This window comes from Hippocampus guttulatus, chromosome 10 (genome assembly GCF_054856545.1).
Source record: "Hippocampus guttulatus isolate MCC_2025c chromosome 10, RoL_Hgut_1.0, whole genome shotgun sequence".
Taxonomy (NCBI): Eukaryota; Metazoa; Chordata; class Actinopteri; order Syngnathiformes; family Syngnathidae; genus Hippocampus; species Hippocampus guttulatus.
The window spans coordinates 21,089,524-21,113,079 of NC_141270.1; the positions used below are offsets into that span (position 1 = coordinate 21,089,524).

Below are 23,556 nucleotides of genomic sequence, written 5' to 3' on the forward strand. Positions count from 1 at the left end.
TCCAAGCACAACATCCCAGTTGAACAAGCGAGACCACTGGACTCATGTGGATTGTTGTCGCGGTTGAGAAGCGGTGCAGGCAGAGGAGGGAGAGGAAGCAAAAGTGGGGTCTGCAGGTCTGGCCTCCTCCCAAGGCTGAAGAACAACTCATGCAGAACGCCTCTTCCGAGCTTTTACCTCGCCAAAGCCAGATGAATCGCCAACAAAATGGACGATCTCAACTCAACTCAACTGTATTTATAGAGCACTTTCAAACAGCCATCGCTGCATACAAAGTGCTGTCCTTGGAGCAACTAACATATACAACAGTAAAGCAACAAATCGGTAACAAAGACGGTAGAAAGCACCGAACAGCAAAACCAAGAACAAATCTGAGTCATGCTGAGTCAAATGCCAACTAATACAAGTGAGGTTTGAGGCGGGTTTTGAAGATGGGCAGCGAGGAGGCTTGCCGAATGTTCAGTGGGAGGTTATTCCAGAGAGAGGGACCAGCAACAGAAACGGCTCGATCCCCTCTGAGCCTCAGTTTAGTTCTCGGTACTTCTAATAATGTTTGGTCCGCAGACCAGAGGCGCCGGGCAGGTGTGTAGGGGCGGATGAGATCAGAGAGATAAGGTGGCGTGAGGTCTTTTAGAGATTTGAAAACAAATAATAGGATTTTGAAAATAACTCTAAAATGTATAGGGAGCCAGTGAAAGGATGCCAGAGTAGGAGTTATGTGCTCCCTCTTACGAGTACCAGTCAAGAGGCGAGCAGCGGCATTCTGGACCAGCTGGAGGCGCTTAATGGAGGATTGGCTGACTCCAAAGTAAAGGACATTGCAGTAATCGAGCCAGGATGTGACGAAGGCATGAATTACTGTCTCAAAGTGTTCTTGAGAGAGGAGAGGTTTTACTTTGGCCTGCTGTCAAAGGTGAAAGAAGCTGGATTTAACAATGGCACCAATTTGCGGGTCAAGTTTAAAATCACTGTCCAGTTTAAGACCCAAGTTTGAGACTGTTGACTTAAGATAAGGGGACAGGGGGCCCAAGTCTACAGGATGGGATGTACAAGGGCCACTGGGACCAAACAGTATCACCTCTGTCTTCTTTTAAGATTAAGATATCCTTTATTTCTCCCGCAATGGGGAAAGTTACAGTCAGAGTTCAGAAAGAAAAACACTGGGTAGGGAGAGGGAAAAAAAAACCACGCTCGAACTATCCTCTTCTGAGGATAATTTAAGTCCAGGATAAAAAAAAAAGACCCGAGCACATAAATAAGCATCTGACAGTTACAAGTCACAAGACATACATACATGTAATGAGGGGGCGGATGAATGGGAATGGGAAGGGGGAGGGGGAGGGGGAGGGGGAGGGGCAACCGCGACGCGGCCCGTCCGACCAGCTGCACGGTCCACCGAGCGCTCTGCGGATCATTCCACGTGGCGGGGGAAAAGAATATGAACGATGAAGACCGTGATGATAAGGATGTGTATGCGCTTGTGATTGTCTGGTTGTGTATGCGTGAACAGGCCGCAGCTGCTTCGTCAAGGTCTGCTCATGAAGACAGTCCTGGCTTATCAGTCCATGGCCGAGAAGGAGGGGGTGATGGTGGGGGCACTAGCTTCCGTGCATACCTTCCATCCAGGGGAAAGGGCTCCAAATAGCGTTGTTTATTTTGGAGGGACGGCCGCCAACAATTTCAGGTGGCCTTGAGTCCGTGGCTGTATCCCTTCACTGGCGCTGAATTCCTTTTCGAAGCGAGAATTCCGACTTCTCAATGTTGTTGTCGATCGTACGGAGACGCTCCAGAACCGCAATTGCGGTTGAGCTCAGTCACCGCTTGAGTCTGAGTGTTGGACTTTCATGCTAGACCATCGAGAATGACCGGCAGCTTCTTCACTTCCAATAAGCTGCTCCCGTCGGTTGGATTTTGCGATAGAACAGGAAACTGCTAACACCAAACTGCAGCATACCTGCTATCAGAAGGCCGATAATGTAGATGTCTTCCTCCTCCTCAACGGACAGTATTGACAGGCACACCATTCTCCGCTTCCTCCATGGATCTAGGGTGTACCCGGCAGCAAATGTCCCGAGGGGCAAGCAGGCTCCCCACTGCCTGCTCTTCTCGTCGAGAAAATGTTGTCGATTGCATCAAGAGACCAGCCAACCAATTCCATGGTTTGTTTTTTAGGATGAAAAATATGGCGGAGGCTAGGAAAAGACACAAGGACAGCACATAGACTGAGTGGCGAGCAAGGGGGTGGGGGGGACAGGAGCAGGAGCAGAGCAAAAAAGCGTCCGCCTTCGTCAAGAGCCAAGCAGAAAAAATTCAAGATTTTCATTGAAATTCAAGAAATTTTGTGCCATCCAGGTTTTGATTTCTTCCAGGCAGGATAAAAGTGGCCTTAATGAGAAAGTGTCTTTTTTACTCAGTTGGACATAGATCTGACAGTCATCTGCATATCAGTGGAAGGAAATACCACATTTCCTTAAGATGGACCCCAATGGGAACAGATACAGTGAGAACAGCAGAGGCCCCAGAATTGAGCCCTGTGGAACACCACATGACAGGGGAGCAGTACGTGACTCAGAGCAGCCAAGGCTGACACAAAAGGTGCTGTCAGCTAAATAGGACCTAAACCACTCAAGAGCGCGACTGCCAATGCCCACCAAGTGCTGCAAACGAGCCAGCAGAATACTGTGATCCACTGTATCAAATGCTGCAGTTAAATCCAATAAAACTAGACACACATAGTCTCCAGTGTCATTTGCCAGGAGGATGTCATTAGAAACACATAACAGGGCTGACTCCGTGCTATGCATTGTCTTGAAACCTGACTGGAAGACCTCCAGGATGTTATGTTCATCCAAGAAAGATTTCAACTGCATGTGCACCACTTTTTCCAGAATTTTTGAAATGAAAGGCAGTTTGGAAATGGGCCTAAAATTTGACAGCACATATGGATCAAGACCAGGTTTCTTGATCAAGGGTTGGACCACAGCATTTTTAAACTGTTGGGGAACTATACCAGAAGAGAGGCTGCTGTCCATAATGGCCAAGACAAATGTACCAATATTCGGGAGAACCTCCTTAAAGAAATGCGGGGGAAGAGAGTCGCAGGGGGAGCCAGATGGCTTCGTCTGGCGAACCACATCCTCTAAAAGCGTCAAGGACACAGTTTCAAAAAAATTTAGCACAGCTGAACACAGAATGTGAACAGAGGGGTCAGATGTAGTATTTGATCTGGAGTTAAACATTGCGGGTAATCGACTGCTGTGCCCTCATCGTAACCGAGACCTGGCTTTGACCGAAGATTCATCGTGCTTGCGTACAAATTGCAGGCCGGACTTTGCACCACTGGTAATAGCAGTGGAGTCTGGTAATAGCAGAGGTAGGGGGTTCCGTTTCTTCATGCATGATGACTGTGGTGCAACAACAGCATCACTACAGAGAGACACAGCAGAGGGCCGACCACAATGGCATTCACATTTTGCTTGGGATTTTAACCTAACCAACCTAAAGACTGCACTCATAAAGTTCCAACATGTTAAATGTCCAACAGAAGGTAGAAACACTTTAGACCACGTGAACTCCAACTTTAAACACGGCTACAGAACCACACCCTACCACACCTTGTCGAGTCAGATCATCTCTCCCTGCTGCTCATCCCTTCATGCACCTTTCTCAGACACAGAACAAAGCCTACCACACATTTTTAACAACTTGGCCCTTGACTGCACTCAGTGAACTTCATGGCTGCTTCCAATAAACAGTGTGGGACCTATTTTAACTCCAGGACCTGGGCACATACATAGGGATAGTACTCGACTTCATAAAGTTCTGTATGGAAACTGTGTCTGCAGAGAAAGTATCAGGGTTTTTCCAAACCAGAAACCCTGGATGACACTCAAGGTATGCTCACTTTTCAAGGCCCTCGACACAGCATTTAGGTCAGATGACATCAGACTTTGCAGCACAGCTCGAGCTGACTTGAAAAAGTTACATACCTGTCAACCTCGGCTAATCGCTGCCCCTATAAATTATTACGATTCCCCTTACAAAGCAACAAAAAAACCTTACAACGGCTTCCCGTGCATGCGCACATCATGCTTTATCAATCCAACCGTACGCAGTGATGAAAAAAATACGATTGAGGATTACTTTAATTGCTGGTTTGCCGTGACAATCGTAGCGATCGACGACGGCATTGTCGTTGGCTACCAGCAGGTGAGACGATCTGGATTTGAGCCAAAATGGTCTTTGTGAGATCAGTTCACAATTTTTTTCCCCGTATAAAAGTTGTAATACGCCGTACATGATTTGAAATGATAAGAAAAACGTACAAGTTGACAGGTATTAAGTTAGGGTTAGGGTTAGTAAAAATGCCAAACGGTCTACAAGAGAAGGATGAAGTCGTACCTTTCAGCAACAGGCCCCGGGAGGTGTGACAGAGTCTACAGAGCATTACAATCTTCAGAGGCTGTGATGTGACAGCAGGTATCCTAAGAGTCTTGGACTTTCTGTCATTGCCATGATAGTTACCATAGCCAATTTTGATTGTGATCCTTGTTTACTATGCTGCTAATTGCTCATTTTTGTGTGTATGTGTTTGTGTTTGCAGTGATGTAAATTCTATGTATCTATCGTCCACTGAGCCACCAGCTGCTGCTGAATGGGCATGTCTGCTAAGACCTCTAAGAGGCAGAGAACCGGAGGGCATTTGGAACCTTCTGTCGATTGTAAGGGAGATGTTAAAGAGACGAGACAGCAATGCTGCACCGCTCCTCGAGATACTCACTGAGCAGTGCCTGACATATGAACAGGTACAACTTTGAATTCTTATTTTTTTTGTATGTGTTTATTGGTTAGGGCCTGAGCACCAACCGTTGGAAAATCCTTAGTTTGTTTGTAGGAATTATTAGGGCCCGAGCAGCGACCCCTGCAAGGTCCCAATTCATTTTGGAGAAATTATTCGGGCCTGAGCAACAATCGCCGAGCTCCCTACTGGTTTTGTTAAAAAAAAAAAAAAAAAGTATGTGTGTGTGTGTATATATGTATATACACACACACATATATATATATATATATATATATATATATATATATATATACAGTAAACATTATCTAGTACGGACTCATGTTTGCGCTGTCCAATCTGTCCTTATAACAGAAATTCCTTATTTAGGAAATGAGCATGGTACATGATTCTTGTTTGTTTATTGAACATAAAACATATATACAGTAATAATTTGACAGAAAATAAGGTAGATAAAAAAAGAAAGAAATCAATCTTCATACAACACAGTTATTATGTTCAAGGGAGTAGGAAGAAGTAAAAAACGTATCTAGTCCTACCCCGTTATGTGATTGTATCTAATAAATCATTTTTATATCAACCAGAAAAGAAAAAAGTAAGAAGAAAGAAGTCTCCATTAAGGCTCATACTTTACCCTTAACCGTGATATTTTTACAACTTTTGGTTTGTATCGGGATTATATACTTCCACACCCTGACACTCTTGTGTCAATTTTCTCTTGTATTCATAATGGATATTTATATACCTTTCTCTATTTATCAACTTAGTTCTGATTTATCATTATATTTAATGTTTTGAATTTATCATTTTAACTCTGATTGATGTAGGTTGTTTGTACTATTTTTTTGAATTTGTTTTTGAACTCAGCAAGCGATTTACTCATTTTCAGGTCTGTTTCGAGATTATTCCACAGATTAACACCTTTGATAGATACACTTCTTTGCTTGATGTTTGTTCTTGTTTTGAGTTTTTTGAATAAGTTGGTACCTCTTAAATCATAGCTGCTTTCTCGAATTTCGAAAAACTTCTGAATGTTTTGGCAGAGCAGGTTATTGTGTGCTTTGTACATTAATTGGGCGATTTTAAAGTCAACCAGGTCATAAAACTTCATCGTATTTAATTTGATAAATAGTGGATTTGTGGGTTCCGTATATTTTGATCTATTAATAATTCGAATTGCTTTTTTTTGTAGGTTGAGAATAGGGAGTGTGTTTGTTTTGCAGGCATTTCCCCATATTTCCACACAGTAGGTCATATATGGTAATAATAATGAAGTGTATAATGTGTACAAAGATCTCTTATTTAGCACTTCCTTGGTTTTGTAGAGGATCCCTACAGTTTTGGCTATTTTTCTTTTTACGTTATCGATATGTGGCTTCCAACATAGTTTTGAGTCTATTACTAATCCGAGAAACTTGGTTTCATACGCTCTTTCTATCTCAATTGAGTTTACCATAATTTTAGCTTGGTGTTTGATTGGTCTTGTGCCAAAAACAATTAACTTCGATTTTTTCAGGTTAAGTGACAATTTATTTCTGTCGAACCAGTTTTTTAATTTGTTTAATTCGTTTTCTACGGTTGTCAGGAGCTGTTTCAGATTTATTCCAGAACAGTAGAAAGTTGTATCATCAGCAAATAGGACACATTTAAATTGTTTTGAGACCTTGCAGATATCATTTATATATAAAATGAATAGTTTTGGACCAAGCACTGACCCCTGAGGAACTCCGTGAGTGATTTTTAGTTGATTCGTTTTTTTATTGTTGAGTTGCACGTACTGATATCTGTTTTCTAAATAACTTTTTATCCATTTATAAGCTACACCTCTAATGCCATATCTTTCTAGTTTTTTCAATAATATACTGTGATCTATTGTGTCAAAAGCTTTTTTTAGATCTAGGAAAACCCCAACAGTAAATTCTTTGTTGTCTATATTAGTGGCTATTGCTTCCACAAACTCCATAACTGCCATTGAGGTGGTCCGTTTTTCCCTGAAGCCATATTGATTCTCACTTAACAGCGCATGCTTTTGTATAAAGCTATCAAGTCTGCGAGAAAATCGTTTTTCTAATATTTTTGAAAATTGTGGTAGTAGTGATATTGGTCTATAATTTGTAAACCGATGTCTTTCTCCACTTTTATAGATTGGAATAACTTTAGCAATTTTCATTTTTGATGGAAAGATACCAGCTTTGAATGACAGGTTGCATATGTGCGTGAAAGGTCGCACTACATATTCTATAATCTGCTTTATTATTGTCATGTCAATATTAAAGCAATCAGTTGACTTTTTATTTTTAAAAGTTTTTATAATATTTGATACTTCTTGTTTTACAGCAGTAAGGAACATCGTGGGGGAGTTTTTTTCTACATATCTATCTATTTCAAACAAGTTTGTTGGATCAGGAATTTGTTTTGCTAGGTTACTGCCGATGTTGACAAAATACTCATTAAATTCAGTTGCTATTTCTGCAGTTTTTTCCAAAATAGTATTTTTGCCTTTGATAAAATACTCTGGATAATCAATTTTTTTAGGACTATTTCTGATTACTTGGTTAAGTATCTTCCATATTTCTTGTGTGTTACTTTTATTCTGCTCTAATAGTGCATGATAATGATCTCTTTTACTGGTTCTTATAATATTTACTAGTTTATTTTTATAGGTCTTATATATTTTTTCTGCTTCTTCAGTTCTCAATTTTAAAAACAATTTATATAAATAGTTTTTCTTTTTACATGCGTTTTCTATGCCTTTCGTTATCCATGGCTTACTTGGGTCTTTATACTTTTTGGAGACTTTAGTTAATGGAAAATGTTTATCATATAAAGAGATTATGGTAGACTGAAATACTTCAAACGCTGTATTTGGGTCTTCGTTTGAGTAGACCTCGGTCCAGTTTTGTTTTTCTAGGTCTTGCTTACACATGTCCTTTATGAACCTGCAAGTATGTTGAAAAAATGCGTGTAACAACACAAGCAATAAAATACAAAAATATACTGTCCAAAAACTGTTTATATAACGAAAACAGCAGTACGGTATACAGTACAGGTGTAGAGTATTAAAAAAACACAACACAGTACAGTACGTACAGTATTTTAATGTTGATTTTTTTTCTGTCTTGGGAAAAAAATGAGTCTATTTTGGGTTGTTTTGTTTTGTTTTGTTGGGTTCTTCTTCGTTTTCGATGCCATGATCTACAGGACGTAAGTGAATAAAGTTAAAATCTTTCGCAATTACAGTAAAACGCACGCCAACAAAAAGTCACTTACACGTCGTCGTTTCGAATTCGATGATAGAAAACGGCGAAGCGAACACGTTTCTTCCATCGTGTCTCCAGTTGTGTCGAGTGGGCGTTGCTTTTTAAGCTAGTGCCGCGATCTACAGGCCGTAAGTAAATAAAGTTAAAATCGTTCGCAATTACAGTAAAACGCACGGCAATAAAAAGTCACTTACACGTCGTCGTTTCGAATCCGATGATCGAAAACGGCGAAGTGAATATGTGTCTTCCGTTGCATCGCGTGGGCGCTGCGTGTATTGAAGCTCCCGTGGCCTTCTGCCTCCATCCGGGTTCCGGAGAGTGGAAATTCCGCTTACGTAAGTTCTGGTAAAATGTAATATCGTAGTCAAAATGTCAATGCATAGGTTTTTATTCCGGGTGATGGAAATTTCTTTTTATAGAATTCCAGGGATGGGACTATTTACTGTGTATACAGTGCTGTTCAAAATAATAGCAGTGCAGTGTGACTAACCAGAATATCCCTGGTTTATAGTAGATTTTTTATTGTTACATGCCAGACAAGTTACCAGTAGGTGCAGTAGATTCTCAGAAAACAAACAAGACCCAGCATTCATAATAGGCACGCTCCGAAGGCTGTGCAATTGGGCAAATAGTTCAAAGGGGTTCACGTCGCGGGGAAAAAATAAAAATAAAGGCCGTGAGAAAGCCAAGCAGAAAAACGATCAGCTGATCAATAAGTTCTTTAGAAGCCGAGAAGCCTGAAACAATAATGAGCGTTTGAATCAAGTGTGTTGGAGTAAGGAGGGATCTAAAACAGCCAGGAGGGCCCTCAAGGAACTCCCGTTCTCCCCTGTCCTGAAGGATTCATTCGATTGACTTCAAACTTCAGCTCTATCATCCTAAGGTGTGGGACAACAGGGGGATTTTTTTTTTTTCAAACTATTATATGATGGGGCGGGACATCAAAATTCATGTTTCGTTCACCATAAAGGAGGAAATGCTGAATAACTGTCGTGCACTTGCTGCAAAAAAAAAAATTCCCAAACTACGTGTCCTCATTAGATCAGCTTTCTATTCCTTCTTCAAACCCAGAATGACGTCTTACATAGCGCTCTCAAACCGTGACTCGAATCAATCACTTGACGTATGTAAATCCATGATACAAAACTGTGGAATGGCACCTGAATATAACTACAATGGTGAACAGACGATGTCTCAAAAGGGTCAACCAGGAATGACCAGCCAGATGTAGGCCCTGACCTATCCTCGGACACGTGTGACGGGGCTGACCCTGAAGAGGTGTGCAATGAGACCAACTTGCCGGACCGTGAGCTACTTGGCTGCCATTGCCGCTCTCCCGGGCAAAGTGGCCCAAATTAATGATGATATATGCGCCTCCATTGACAAATGTATACACAGCATGTTTGTTCCGAATGGAGGCGAATTGGCACCAATTAAAGAAGATGTTAACTTCGATCGCTGTTTTCAAAAGTAGTTTGGTCTTGCAGAGTAAATTGATTGGTGAATTAGAGATTATCAGTCTCGGCCAATTTCGATGATGTCACCACTCCCTGAAGTTTATAGTCAGCTTGCCGGGCCCATACGCGGAGTTGCTGCTGGCTAGCTTGCACCTTGCTCAGTAGCTCGCACGCTTCTGTTCCGCTGTCTCTCGCTGGGTATTTTGATGCGAATGTTGCGTGGCGCGTGTCAAAATGGCGCTTTACATTCGACCGTTTCATCGATGTGTGTCTGATTTGTCATTGCAGGCTCTGCGGTGTGTCTGATTTGTCATTGCAAATCAGACACACCGCAGAGCCTGTTCTCTCCACAAAGGCGAATGCTTCGGTCCATTCGTCCTGAAGTGTACCATATTCGTCATTTTGTTTTTTTCTTTTCGCCATCTTATTCGTGTTGGATTAGCGTTTTTCCAATCAAAATTGCTCCTGGAGCCAACTGCAGCCCTCAACAGGAAATGAGCAGTAAAAAAAAAAAAAAAAAATCAATGGATGGATTAAACAAGTGAGAATTGTTTTATCCAGATGCAATCACCAAAAGAGCCACATATGGCTCGCGAGCCATAGGTTCCCGACCCCTGTCCTTGTAGATGCCAGACTTGGACATAATGTCATCATGTTGAGATTTATCATCATAGTCCACTTTCCTTCCTCGTAATTTTAGATGATCTCGGTAAACCACATAATTCCTGGAAGTTAAACTCACAGCTGCATATAGATAATAACTTCAGTGAATCACATTTCTCTTTACTTGGAGATGAATGATACTCCGAGATTACTCCATCTACACTTTGTAAGTCGTGCAAGAACTTCATCAGAGGTATTGTAAGCTCGTTTGAAGCTTCAAGGAAAAAAAGCAAACCTTGCTAAATTAACAGATTTGGAGGAAAAAATGTAATCATTAGATAATGAAAATGCTGAATCCCCATCCATTGCTCTACATAGAAAGATAGCAACACTAAAGTGCGAGTCTATTCAAATAATGTCAATGAAAATAAGCAAACAGAAACAACAGAATTTTTTTGAATTTTGTGATAAACCACATACATTGCTGGCACGGTAACATTGTCAAATGGAAAACGATAAATAGAATAAAGGCCAATTGCAACTCTGTTTAAGTGACCTATAATGGTGGAATAGAGGTGAATTGGGGTCAAACAAGCTCCTGGGGAATTGTATATTGTCTGGCACTGATATCATATTTTGGAAACTGATGTTCATTTTTGAATATGCTTCAAACAAATAAAAACAATTGTGTTAGTGTTTGACCCATACATGGCAACAGCGGTCCAGGTGGGTCTGCACGGAAGGAATTGCCACATCAGACTCCTGTGCAGCGAAGATGGGTGGCTGGTAACCATGAGAAACCTCAAAAAGCGAGATTCCAATTGCGGAGCAGACCCGGGAGTTGATCGCCTTATTTGACCCAGGGGAGAAACCGGCTCCAGGAGGCAGGGTTCTTCGCGGCCACACAATGAAGGGTGGACTCCACGCTCTGGTTCATGCTCTCAGTTTGCCCATTAGTCTGGGGGTGATATCCCGAGGAGAGACTAACAAAAGCGCCCAACCCCTTGCAAAACGCCTGACATACACGGGAGACGCATTGATGTCCTCGATCCCAGACAATGTCCTTGGGAAGGCCATGCAGGCGAACACATGTGCCATGAGGAGTTCAGCAGTCTCTGAGGCATTATGGAAGTTTCGGCAGGGCCACCAGCTGAACTCCCTTGCTGAAACGGTCCACCACTGTTAGGATCACAGTCTTACCTTGAGAAGGGGGAAGTCCGGACACAAAGTCCAATGCCACATGGGACCAGGGCCTACTGGGTGTAGGAAGGGGTTGCAGCAGACCGGTGCCTGGTGAGAAGCCTTGCTGCAAGCGCAGACCGTGCAGGCCATGACAAATTCCTTAACATCTCTTCCTCATAGTGGGCCACCAGAACCTCAGAGCCAGGAAGGTGAAGGTAAGATGATAACCCGGGTGGCAAGCAAACCGGCGAGCGTGGCACCCCTGGAGTAACCGAGAGTGAGCAGGGTTCGGAACAAACAGCCGGCAAGGAGGGATGTTGCTGGGAGCTGGATGGGAGCGGAAAGCTCGCTTGACAGCAGCCTCCAGGCTCAAGGTCACCATGCCAATCCCCTTTCTCTCAGGGAGGACGGGGAGGGGTTCCTCGATAGTAGACTCCTGTGGGTGTTGTCGGCACAGGGCGTCTGCCTTAGAGTTGCGGGAACCAGGGCCCAGCGTGCCTTGGAAGCACGGATGAATGTCAGGTTCACCAACGCCATCTGCTGGTTAAACTAGGCCGCCGCCGCAAGCTGAAGAGGCTGGATTTGAGTCTGAAGGCCCTGTAAGGGGTGCTGGGTGTGGGTAGTGGTCAGATGAACCTGCTTGACGAGAACATCTTGGATCAAATCGAGTCCAGATTTGTCTGTGTTGGCTGGGGTCGTCATGGCAAGTTTGTACTGTTAGGATTTGTCTGTGACCCCAATTGCACGACAACAGGCAGTTATGGTGTAAGCCAACACTTGGCGTTGTTTATTAGTCTTTGCAAAGTCAACTCAGGCATGAGGAATCTACAGGAAAATCTCTTGTACAGGATGCGAAACCCTCACTCAGGGAAAAAAATGGGACTTACTCAAAAGTTCAGGGAGAAGCACGAGGAGTCCACAAGCAAATGTCTGCACAGGAAACGAAAACTTCAGGAGATGCCAATAGAGCTCACTCCAGGTGGTAACGACACACACTTGCACTGAGGACTTGTTTGGGAGCCAATTTATACCAGTCCAAACGAGCAGATTAGCTACAGGTGGGTGATAAACTGATGAGTATCAGGTGTGAGGTGCAGAGCACCCTGGCTGAGGAGGCTGCCCGGCTGGCCCCTCCCTAACAAATTGGAATTAAAAAACATTTAGTTATTGTCCTATGCGTCGGTACCCTCACGTACCAGTACCCCAACGTGGCCAGGAATGCAAGGACCCTTTTTAGCTGCTCACAGCTCTCGTATGTTAAATGTTCTCTAATGCAGGGGTCCCCAACCGCCGGGCCGCGTACCGGTAACTGTCCGCAGGTCATTTGGTGCCGGGCCACAAAGAGAGAATAAATAACTTACATTCCTTCCATTTTATTCATTTCGGAATCTGAAAGATGTTTTATTTTGAAAAATGACCGGATTCTCTGTTATATCAGTCTACAGTATGTGACTCGTGACGCAGGTGCATGCGCGCTTCTCGGTCACGTGATAGGTTACCGCATAAAAAATAAACGTCTTTGAAAAGTTTTTTTCGGGAAGGGGAAAAGGCCCAGCCAGGAGACAGAAGAGGAGCCTACAACTTCAAGAAAGAGAAGGCTACATTTAAGAGACAGTATCAGGAGTTCTATTTCAAATACGGCTTTATCTCAACGGGAGATTTATACGCACCAAGCCTACTCTGCATAATAACTGGCGATGGCGAGTCGTATTTTTCAATGAATCATGCACTTTTTATTTGCGGCGTGTCTTATTTTGAAGGCACGTTTAAACGTTACCATAGCAACCAGATAATGTTGCGGCCACATAGGACGTTCCGCGTGTCATGATTCGTGTTTATTGTTATGTTTCGAAAATACCACATTTTTCATGCAGGTCATATCGTTTTATATTGTTGTATCTATCCGACCCCGAAAATATTGTCTGCGTTCAGGAAACTCGCAGCTGTTACCGAAATAAACATCGTTCACGATGTAAACCAGTGCGGTGGTTGCTGCTGCCGTTTCCGAATGAAGCAGTAGAGGTCGCTGTTGAATTAGACTTCGTTGTAGTGAATGTCTTCGCGAGGCTGGAGCAGAGAAACTGATTTCGTATAACGTTAATGCATGAAGATTTTTTCACATTATGGGGTATTTTCGCCCATGTAGATTTAATTTAGAGGAGTTTCACTGTAGTTTTACAGTTTACCCCCAGCGAGTCCCAGGGACTCGCTGATCAGAAAAGTATGAGTCCCATTATGCATTTAGAGAGTCCCAAATTTCGAATTCTGAAATGGTCTCCTTATTCAATTGCATATGATAATAACATAAACAACAACATATACAGTACATACAATTATAAACAAATGCTGAAAACATTTAAATAATTCAGTAGCAGGCCTGAGGATTTCGGAAATTCACTGTAACCGTTTTTCGGTTCCGTCGGATTACCCAGTGGGAAACCACGGCAACTAATTTTGGGTTCCGTAAACATTCATCATGGGAACCCATTTTTCTATTTTGACTAATATTCATAATCAAGAATTCTGAAACTCAAAAGTAGAATGTTTCAAGCGTAAATATTTGAAAACTATGCATTAACAATGAACATTACATCAGCAGCTGTGTACTCCAGGTTTATTCAAAAAAATTAATGGATCAAAATACTTTATGTTGAATACAGCATACCAGTATTTTTTCCAATCTCACACTGCAAAGATTAATTTACTGGTAATCATTAATTATTAGTGTTGATGTGGCTTGGCATCCTCTTCCCAAGACGATGCATGTGTAATCTACTATCAATTTGACGAAAGAATCGAACACACATCATTAGTTCAACAACAGTTAACATTAGCATTACTACACCTTGTGGTAAAGTTACCATGCTACAACCAGTAAATTATAGAATAACCAATCCTGTTTCAAAATATTTTTCATAGCGATTAGCCTATAGATCTAATGACTAACTTGCCTCGTAATTGTGCCTCCCGTCGTATCTTGCTCTCGTGGTCCGTGCATACATCACAGGTGAGTTTAGTGATACGCCCTTCGGATGATTCATACGAAAAATCAGACTGTCACGTTACGCTCGAAACGACAGAGGAATCGCTTTGTGCGTAACATCAAAACGGGAATAAGTGGATCACCGAAACAGCAGGCTCAGAAAGGAACTTTGTCACAAAATAATATTTATTATAAACAAAAAGCTGGAGCCTATCCCAGCTGTCTTCGGGCAGTAGGCGGGGGACACCCTGAACCGGTTGCCAGCCAATCGCGGGGCACACATAGATTCCTAGGTGTGCGCTCGCACTCACACCTAGGAACATGCAAGCTCCACACAGGGAAGCCGGAGCTGGAATTGAACCCTGCACCTCTGCACTGTGAGGTCGACGCGCTAACCATTGGACCACCGGGCCGCCCTCTATTTATCATTAACTATTATATTTTGCACAGTGAATCACATTTTTGGGGGCATGAAAATTCACCAAACTTTGCACATTCTTGGGACTTGGCGTAAATATAGATACTCTGAAACAATTACAAAAATTTGTCTCTGCAGTGCCCCCTACAGTGGGGGAAAAAAGTCGAATCCTGGCATGTTTGATCTCATGCAGATACGTATACGGCCCTACAGGGCTTTTAAAACGGCCCACTGAACTTGTCCAAAAAATATATTTATCTAAATCGTTCAATCATTTCATATTGTACACATTTCTCCAGTAGATGGCGCACTGACCTTGAGTGAACTTGGTGGAGCTGAAGTGTATTCGACTGCCAAAGCCACACCCACTGTCTTCTATGCAATCAGATTTGTTTGTTTGATTTGCTGTGAATATTCTTAATCGCTGGCACCTCTTTCATGTCCGCTTTCACCCTTTCTTCTTTCACATTCATTTTGCCTTGTAACAAAAATAATGGTCTTGAATTTGCTCTCATTTACCTTAGCCATTGCCCTTTGAGCCCTACTGTAAAAGGATAGTAGCGAAAAGGAAAGTGAACAGTGTGCGCCGAGTATTTAATAAAGAGTGGACAGCTACACATTTTTTCATAGACATAAGAGCAACGCCTGTATGTATGATATGCCAAGAAGCTCTTGCCACGAAGCATGGAATCTATGCAGGCAAGCAGTCAATGCAAGATTTCCAAAAACAATGATGGAAACAAGTGGTTTCTTTTCGAACAGGGGTAGGGAACTCCGGTTCCTCGAGAGTTTTAGGCCTTGACAGCTTGCTGATGAGCTGATCATTTGAATCAGGTGTGTTGGAGTAGGGAGGGATCTAAAACAGCAGGATATGGCTCTCAAGGAACCGTAGTTCCCTACTCGTTTTAGAACGTAGATAATCTGACGATGGGTTGGTGTCCCAGAGTGTCTTTCACAGCAGCAGTAATCAGGGTGATGGAACTCAACTGCCGACATCTCCAACACACCAAACCTGCAAGTCCTCCACACACGCACGCACGCACGCACGCACGCACGCACGCACGCACGCACGCACGCACGCACGCACGCACGCACGCACGCACGCACGCACGCACGCACACACACACACACACACACACACACACAGAAACTGCAGCACACCTGACAAATTCTGCATAAAAAAGGTAAGAATACAATACAATACATGCTGATTTATATAGCACTTTCACAACAGCAGCAGCTGTAACAAAGCGCTTAACAAAACAGTTAACATAAAGTCTAATAATAAACACAACACATAACATAAAACACGTACATAAAGTAAAATAATGAACACAACACATAACATAAAACTCGGACAGTCGTGCAGTCCTAACTACTTTTCCCTCATACGCTTTGTTGTTTAAAGCAGTTTGAGATGAAAGAGTGGAATAATAGAAGGTTGTAGTTTTACCGGTTCGGTAAGAAGAAACATTTACTGTGCTTTATTCATTTAAAACCTCCTCTGATAATTTCTTTCCCCTTTATGACAATAGACATTTGAATTAAAAGTCTTGTGCGACATTTTGCCTTTTACAACCAACCTGACCTTCTGTCCAGTCATTTGCATCAAGGGCCTTTTGTGAACAGGTGGTAGCTACCCTATCATTAGGAAGCCTCAGTCTTTCTGCCACAACTTCTTCTCATGGGAAGAAATCAATTACACATGTAAGGGGGAAAACACATACTCTGCTTTATTTATTTTGCATTTAAAACCTCCTCTGGTGTTTTCTCTTCATACCACCAAACAGTGGTTTATGAGCCCCTGCCGGACACTTAGTTGACCTTTGACATCTTGGACTATACAGTAGACTGGATATCCCCCTACTAGACACCCCCATCTGTGTTTATAACTTAAGCACTTCTGGAGAGATGTCATAAAACCATGAAGCCACAAATCTTGGACACATCAAAAACATTTTGACAACTCCTGCTTTCATATCATTTGGGGGGTTTTGGGAAATGTTTAACTCCTCGGAACATGCTTAAAAAAAAAAAAATCCGAAACGACAATGTATATCACGAGTCACCTGAAGTCATCTTTGGGATATGTTGTTATACATGTATAGCCATGTAGTGAAAACAAGAAATACGTTTTTGTTTTTTTACATTTTTATGTACAGTACATCGCTGAGCTCATTCAACGGATCAAGTTGAATATTTGTCAGAAAAGCTTGAATACATTGATCATGTGTTCGACCCAATATTGTGACTTTTCAAGAGAAGACGTGGCCTGTACGGCACCAGAAATCGGATGATTTGCTGTCACAACAAAAACTGCCGTAACTTGACGGATATAATCCTATTCTTTCAAAATTTGATTTCATGAGAGTCCAGGCCTGAAGTTGACTCCAAGTTAATTTTTTATTGTAGTGTTAGCACCACCTACTAGCTCAAGGAAATATATGTAAGATAAGATAAGATAAGATGTCCCGCAATGGGGAAATTACAATCAGAATTCAGAAAGGAAAAAACGCTGGGTAGGGAGAGGGGGGGAAAAAAAAAAAACACGCTCGAACTATCCTCTTCCGAGGATAATTTAAGTCCAGGATAAAAAAAAGACCCTAGCACAGAAATAAGCATATGACAGTTACAACAAGTCACAAGAGATAACATGTAATAAGGGGGGGATGAATGGGAAGGGGGGGCGGGGGTCGAGAGGGGTAACCGTGACCCGGCCGAAATGACCAGCTGCACGGATTCACACGAGCGCTCTGCATGTCGAACCACGTCACGGGGGAAAAAGAATCGGAGCGATGAAGACGGTGATAACAAGGATGTGTATGCGCGTGTGGTTGCCCAGTTATGTATGTGTATGCGTGTGCAGGTCATTGCTGCATCGTCGAGGTCTGCTCATCGTGAAGAGAGTCCCGGCTTATCAGTCCATGGCCGAGAAGGAGGGGGCGGTGGGGGGCCCTAGACTCCGTGCGTATTTCCATCCAGGGGAAAGGCCAGATAGCGTTGTTTGTTTTGGAGAGACGGCCGCCAACAATTCCAGACCGCCTTGAGTCCTTGGTCTGTATCTCCTCAGTGGGACCGATCAGTCTGATCCAGAAATTCTTTCCGCAGCGTGGATTCCAACGTCTCCATGGTATTATCGATCGCGTGGAGTCGCTCCAAAATCCCAACAATATTGCGATTGAGCTCAGTCACCGCTTGAGTCTGAGTGTTGGACATTCGCGCCAAGCCATCCAGAATGACCGGCAGCTTCTTCACTTCCAATAGAGCCGCTCCCGTCGGTCGAATCTTGCGATAGAATAGCAAGCTGCCAACACCAAACAGCAGCATACCTGTTATCAAAAGGCCAATAATGTAGATGTCTTCCACATCCTCCACGGACAGTACTGTCAGGCACACCGGTCTCCACTTTCTCCATGGATCCAGGGCGTATCCGGCAGCAAGTGTCCCCGGAGGGCAAGCAGGCTCCCCACTGCCCGCTCTTTTCGTCGAAATTTTTTTGTCAATTACATCGAGAGACCAGCCAACTAATTCCATGGTTAGTTCTTCGGATGAAAACACGGTAGGAGGCTAGGGAAAAAAGTTGGACAAGGAGACAGCACAAGAAGACTAAGTGGCGAGCAGGGAAAAAAAAAAGGTGGGGGGGCAGGGAGCAGAAGCGTCCGCCTTCGTCGAGAGCCAAGCAGAAAGAGGATGTGTTAATGTGTGTTAATATTTGCTGTTTTCGCCTTGTGGGTGAACCACATCTACCTTATAGTTGCTCAGAAGATTGTTTAGGCCTTGATGATGTCAAAACGCGGAATTTGTCTGTGTTTTTCAATCTTTTTCGAGCCAAGGCATGTTTCTTTCATTGAAAAAATTCCGCGGCATACAACAAGCTGAAAATGTGAAAAAAAAGCATATTTTAACAATGAAAGTATTACAGTGATCCCTCGCTATTTCGGCCGAGGTGCATCGCGTTTTTTTCCCCAAAGTACTGCATTCAGAACAAAAATGCCGAATGACTCAGAGGTTTTGTTCATGGCTGTAACTTGATTGGTTCCCAGCGCCGACGTTGACCCAATGACAGCACGAGTGGATCTTTTCCATGATGCACAGTCATGTTGATTGGCGGTGCATCTTCTCAGCCCCGCCCAGCACCCTCCCTTTCTGTCTTATCACATGGGTTACTCTTTGATCAGTGTCGAATCAAGTGGTTGCCTTGATCAGTGTTGTGTTTACAACGCTGTTTGTGTGTGTGTGCGTGCGTGCGTGCGTGTGTGTGTGTGTGTGTGTGTGGCTGGTTGAAGTGCACGAGAGAGAGAGGGGGAGGGGGGAATCGGTATTCAGACAGTCTACACAGTCACAGCTACATAAAGACAATGTTGATGAATGTTAATTACTGGATAAGGTTTTATAATAATAGATTTAAGTAAACATGTGTACTGCTATAGTCTTTGTCTCAAATATATAAAGTATAAATACTGTTTACATATTTTAAACATGCTGGTACCCACAACCCCTTACACACAAATTCCTAAGGGGGGGGGGCAAACCCTACTTCACGGATGTTCATCTATCGCGGGTGGTCTCTGTCCCATAGCGCTGTTGGAGAGCTTTTCACCACATACGAAGCACAATGTAGTCGGTGCCGTTGCATCTCCGGTAAAAGTAAATCCAAATGAAAGATAACTTTCGTTGTATTGTCTCACGCCAGAAACTTAGCTTATCTCGAAACACAAGGCAATTGACTAGCTGCTGCTGTTACCTACCGGTATGGAAGAGTAATACATGATTACTCTGCCAGGCGATAGGGTACAGGCATACAAATTGGAATTATTTCCCACGGCACACCTGACAATATCTCAGGGTTTGAAAAACACAATCTTAACTCATTCAGTACCAGCCAATTCTAGACCAAGTCTGAAAAGACGTTTAAAATTGTCTTTGGGAGTGAATGAGTTAAGCAATCTATCTTTGAGAGAAACAAATAATTGGTTCTTTTTGGCACTCTTGTCTGTGATGTTTGTGTTTATTTTCAGATCATCAGCTGGTGGTATAGTGTTCGAACGTCGACATCACACAGCAGTGCCAGTGGACACACTGGACGGAGCAATGGTCAAACGGATGTAGCAGCTCATGCCTGTGCCAGCATGTGTGATGAAATGGTGATCCTTTGGAAGCTAGCAGTGCTAGACCCCACTATGAGCCCCTGCAGGTCAGATTATTGACATCACCACATATATTTTCTCTGTTCAATATAAGATAAGATAAGAAAACCTTTATTAGTCTCGCAATGGAGAAATTCCCGATTCACAGCAGCAAAGTTATGAAAGGAAGAAGTAGAACAACAAAATATAGGAGCTGCTGGAAAGGCAGCCACTCACACGGCGCCATTTTGAAGTCAAAATAACAAAAACAACACAACACAACACATAGGACACAGACAGTCGTGCAATCTTTACCACTTTTCTGCATACACTTTGTTGTCTGAAGCAGTTATAGATGAAAGAGGAGAGGATCAAAGTGTCCTTTCACCAGTGGATCAGAGACGTCATGTTGAAAATGTGCACACGTCTGCTACAAGCTAAGTTTTGAAAGCAAACACGAAGCTGTAGCGTCCATTGACGAAAAAGACATTGGCTCACATCTCCTGTCCCATGTAAATCCACTTCAATTCCAAGCCGCGACTCCCAGTTCCACATCCGCATCGGTGCTCCGCGTTAACGCTCCTTTCTTCTCATCATCGGCTCCTCAAGCCTTACATCCATCCAGCCGCAGACCGTTCAACAGCGCCGATCTCTCCGTTGAACAAAGTGGGGCTGTGAAAAATGCTGCCCATAACAGCCGCAACACACAAGCGCCCCGGGACTGTCCAGCAACGACAGTCAAATGGTGCCGACATTCCTCCCAGGCAAAAACAGTGCTGGTATACCCATGCTGCCGAGAAGGCGCAACCACCAAGCACAGAGTTTCCTCCTTGATGAATGTCGTGGCCAAAAAATGCTGAAAAAAGTCCACATCAGGTCCACACGACGTAACAACAAACACAAAGTGACAAAACAAACCAAAAAACAACAAAAAAAGCAAGGCTCATGAGAGCACTTGCCGACGGCTGCCTACTCGGGCGCCATCTTGACTTCCAATATTAAACAATATTAAATGTTTGTAAAAGAAAAACATGAACAAAACAAAGATATGGAGCTCGATATTGCTGTCAAAGTTGAAATTTAGGGACCGTTGTTTATCTTTGTCAAAAACAACTATATTTGTTACTATATTTTCATGACTATAAGGCGTCATTAAAAGTCTTAAATTTTCTCCAAAATGGACAGGACGCCTTATGATGCGGAGCGTCTTGTGTATGCGCTGAGTTCCAAAACCTGACTGAGAGCCGACACGCTGTTTATATAGAGAAAAGGCGGAAGTGACTGTGGACAAGCATGCGGCAAAGAAGTCGACCAATCAGTGAAGGGTGGGCGTGTATATATACATATATGGAGAGAGAGAGAGAGAAAAGGCAGACGTGAGTGAGGACAGGCATGCGGGAAGAAGTCCGCCAATGAGTGAAGGGTGGGCGTGTAAGTGGACGCTAAAGGGACGCCCCATGCAGGTACCAACACCTGTATAGAGTGTGGCTATGTGCATTGTTGCAAAACAACTTCGGTTTTGGTTTCTAAGAACCCCCGAAAATAAATTCTACAAAGAGACACGCCTACGAAGCTCAGTTCAAACTTCAAGCCATCGGTTATGCTTTTGGCATGCGTGCCCATCTCACAGCAGCGGTGAAAAACCAAGTCAAGCAAATGAACTCTGAGCTTGCCGTTATTCCCGGAGGCTTGACTAAAGAACTCCAACCGCTGGACATCGGCATCAACCGGGCGTTCAAAGTAAAGTTGCGACCGGGCATTCAAAGTAAAGTTGCGAACGGCATGGGAACAATGGATGATCGATGGCAAACACAACTTTACAAAGAGTGAGAGGCAGCGCTGGGCGAGTTACGCCACAATTTGCGAATGGATTGTGGCTGCTTGGACGAACGTGTTTGCTTGCACTGTTGTTCGAGTTTTTGGCAAAGCCGGCATCATTTCTGTGGAGTCACATGGCAATGAGAGTGACTCTGACAACGAGAGGGAACACGGCGTTTTTGATGGATTACCGGTACTTGCACAATTGTTCAATTCTGATACAGAGGATGGGGACTTTGATGGATTTCTGGGTGATGATTGATCGAAAAACGTGAGTACATTGTACGATGGCTAAATAAAATACAACGGAACTCAGTTTTGCTTCCGTTGCCTTTTTAAAAACGTGTTTTTAGCTTGTATCTGTATGTCTTGGCATGCTACCGTATGCTTCAAGCTAACGTGTTTTTAGCGTGCGCGCATGCATGCCGTATGTTTAAGCTGGCGTATGTTTTACCACTTTAAAACTGCGCCCAATAATACAGTGCGTTTTGTCTATGTGTAAAATACAGAAATAGCACCCATTAATGAGACTGCGCCCAACCATACGGTGCGCCGAATGGTCGTGAAAATACGGTAAATTGGATTGTCAGAATCAAGATTGCAAACTCATTCACTGCTAACCCTCCCAGTTAGCATGCACATTGAACATACAGTATATACCAGGGCCCATTACGTCGATCGCAATCGACCGGTAAACCGCGGACTGGTCCCAAGACGATCGTGAGGGGTGCCGGGGGGAAAAAAACAACCAATCATTTGTTTGTCTTTGTGCTTTGTGTGAGTAATATATATATTTTTGTTAATGTACACTGCACCCTAATCATCCTATCAGTCTCATTTTGACAAAAACTATTACAAAAATGAAATAAAATAAAGCAAATCTTTCACTTCACAGCGGCGCGTGACCTGCGTCACCGGAAGTTGTTAGCGCTCTGCAGTCTGCAATTGCATCTTTTATCGTTACCATTATTCTCATTCAGAGTTTGTTTCATGTACAATTCACCATGTACGTGTGAGCTACGATAGTTAACAGGCTGCAAAAGTGCATCGCATGCCTCCGTGTCAGGCTGTTGCTCATCATGACGTGCGTGTGTATGTGCATGCGTGCCCACGATAACGGGGCGATCGCGGGAGGTTGGTTGATCGAAAAGTCGATCTTCGGTCCAAAAAGTTTGGGCACCGCTGGTATAGAGCTTTCAATATCAGTGAATGAGTTAAACCAGGGGTCGGGAACCTTTTTGGCCCATTAAAAAAATGTGGTGTTTATGGCTCTCTCAATTTTATGGCTCTCTCAATTTTGTGAGAGCCATACAATATGTTTAAAACTAAAAATACAAGTAATGTGTGCATTTTATGTAATTTCAGCACTTTTAAAGTACAATAAGACTGAATGATTTTTAACAACATTGTTATGCTGATGCTAATCAATGATGAGTATTTCTTACCATTAATGTGACTTCTGGTGCTGCATGGTTTTGCTGATGGCTTTGTAGTCTGGTTGATACTTGGTGAGGTTAAGCTTCATGCAGGCATTGAGACTTCCATCTGTTAAACGTGATCGTAGGTTGGTCTTAATGTTCTTTTAATGTGAGAAAGACTACTCACATGTATAGGTAGAGCCAAACATTGTCAGTACAGCAATACTCACACACTGCAGTGTGTGGTATGTGACGGGAAGCGCGTTCCAAGTTTTGACAATCAGCTTGTCTGCGGGTTGAAGTTTTTTCATTTCTGCCCACTTGTGTTGGCTTGCCAACTCTGCTTGCTGTCGTTCAAGTCTTTCCAAATCTTCATTCAGTGACTTGAACTTATTCACCCACATGTCTGAGGCCTTCGAGTCAGCAGCTTGTAGCTCAAAATCTCTGACTGAGACAGGTTGCTGTGCTCCTCTCTCAGGGTCGCCAGCCATTG

General features: G+C 43.2%; 1 protein-coding gene across 7 annotated transcripts in view; it reads left to right on the forward strand.

Annotated features, from left to right (window-relative positions):
- zswim8 (zinc finger, SWIM-type containing 8) overlaps positions 1 to 23,556 on the forward strand; it is a 182,266-nt gene that overhangs the window by 58,007 nt on the left and 100,703 nt on the right. For all 7 annotated transcript variants that reach the window (XM_086122592.1, XM_086122593.1, XM_086122595.1 and 4 more), the window contains 2 exons: positions 4,604 to 4,805; positions 19,720 to 19,895. In XM_086122592.1, coding sequence (XP_085978718.1) covers positions 4,604 to 4,805; positions 19,720 to 19,895 — 378 coding nt within the window. The remainder of the gene's footprint in view (positions 1 to 4,603; positions 4,806 to 19,719; positions 19,896 to 23,556) is intronic.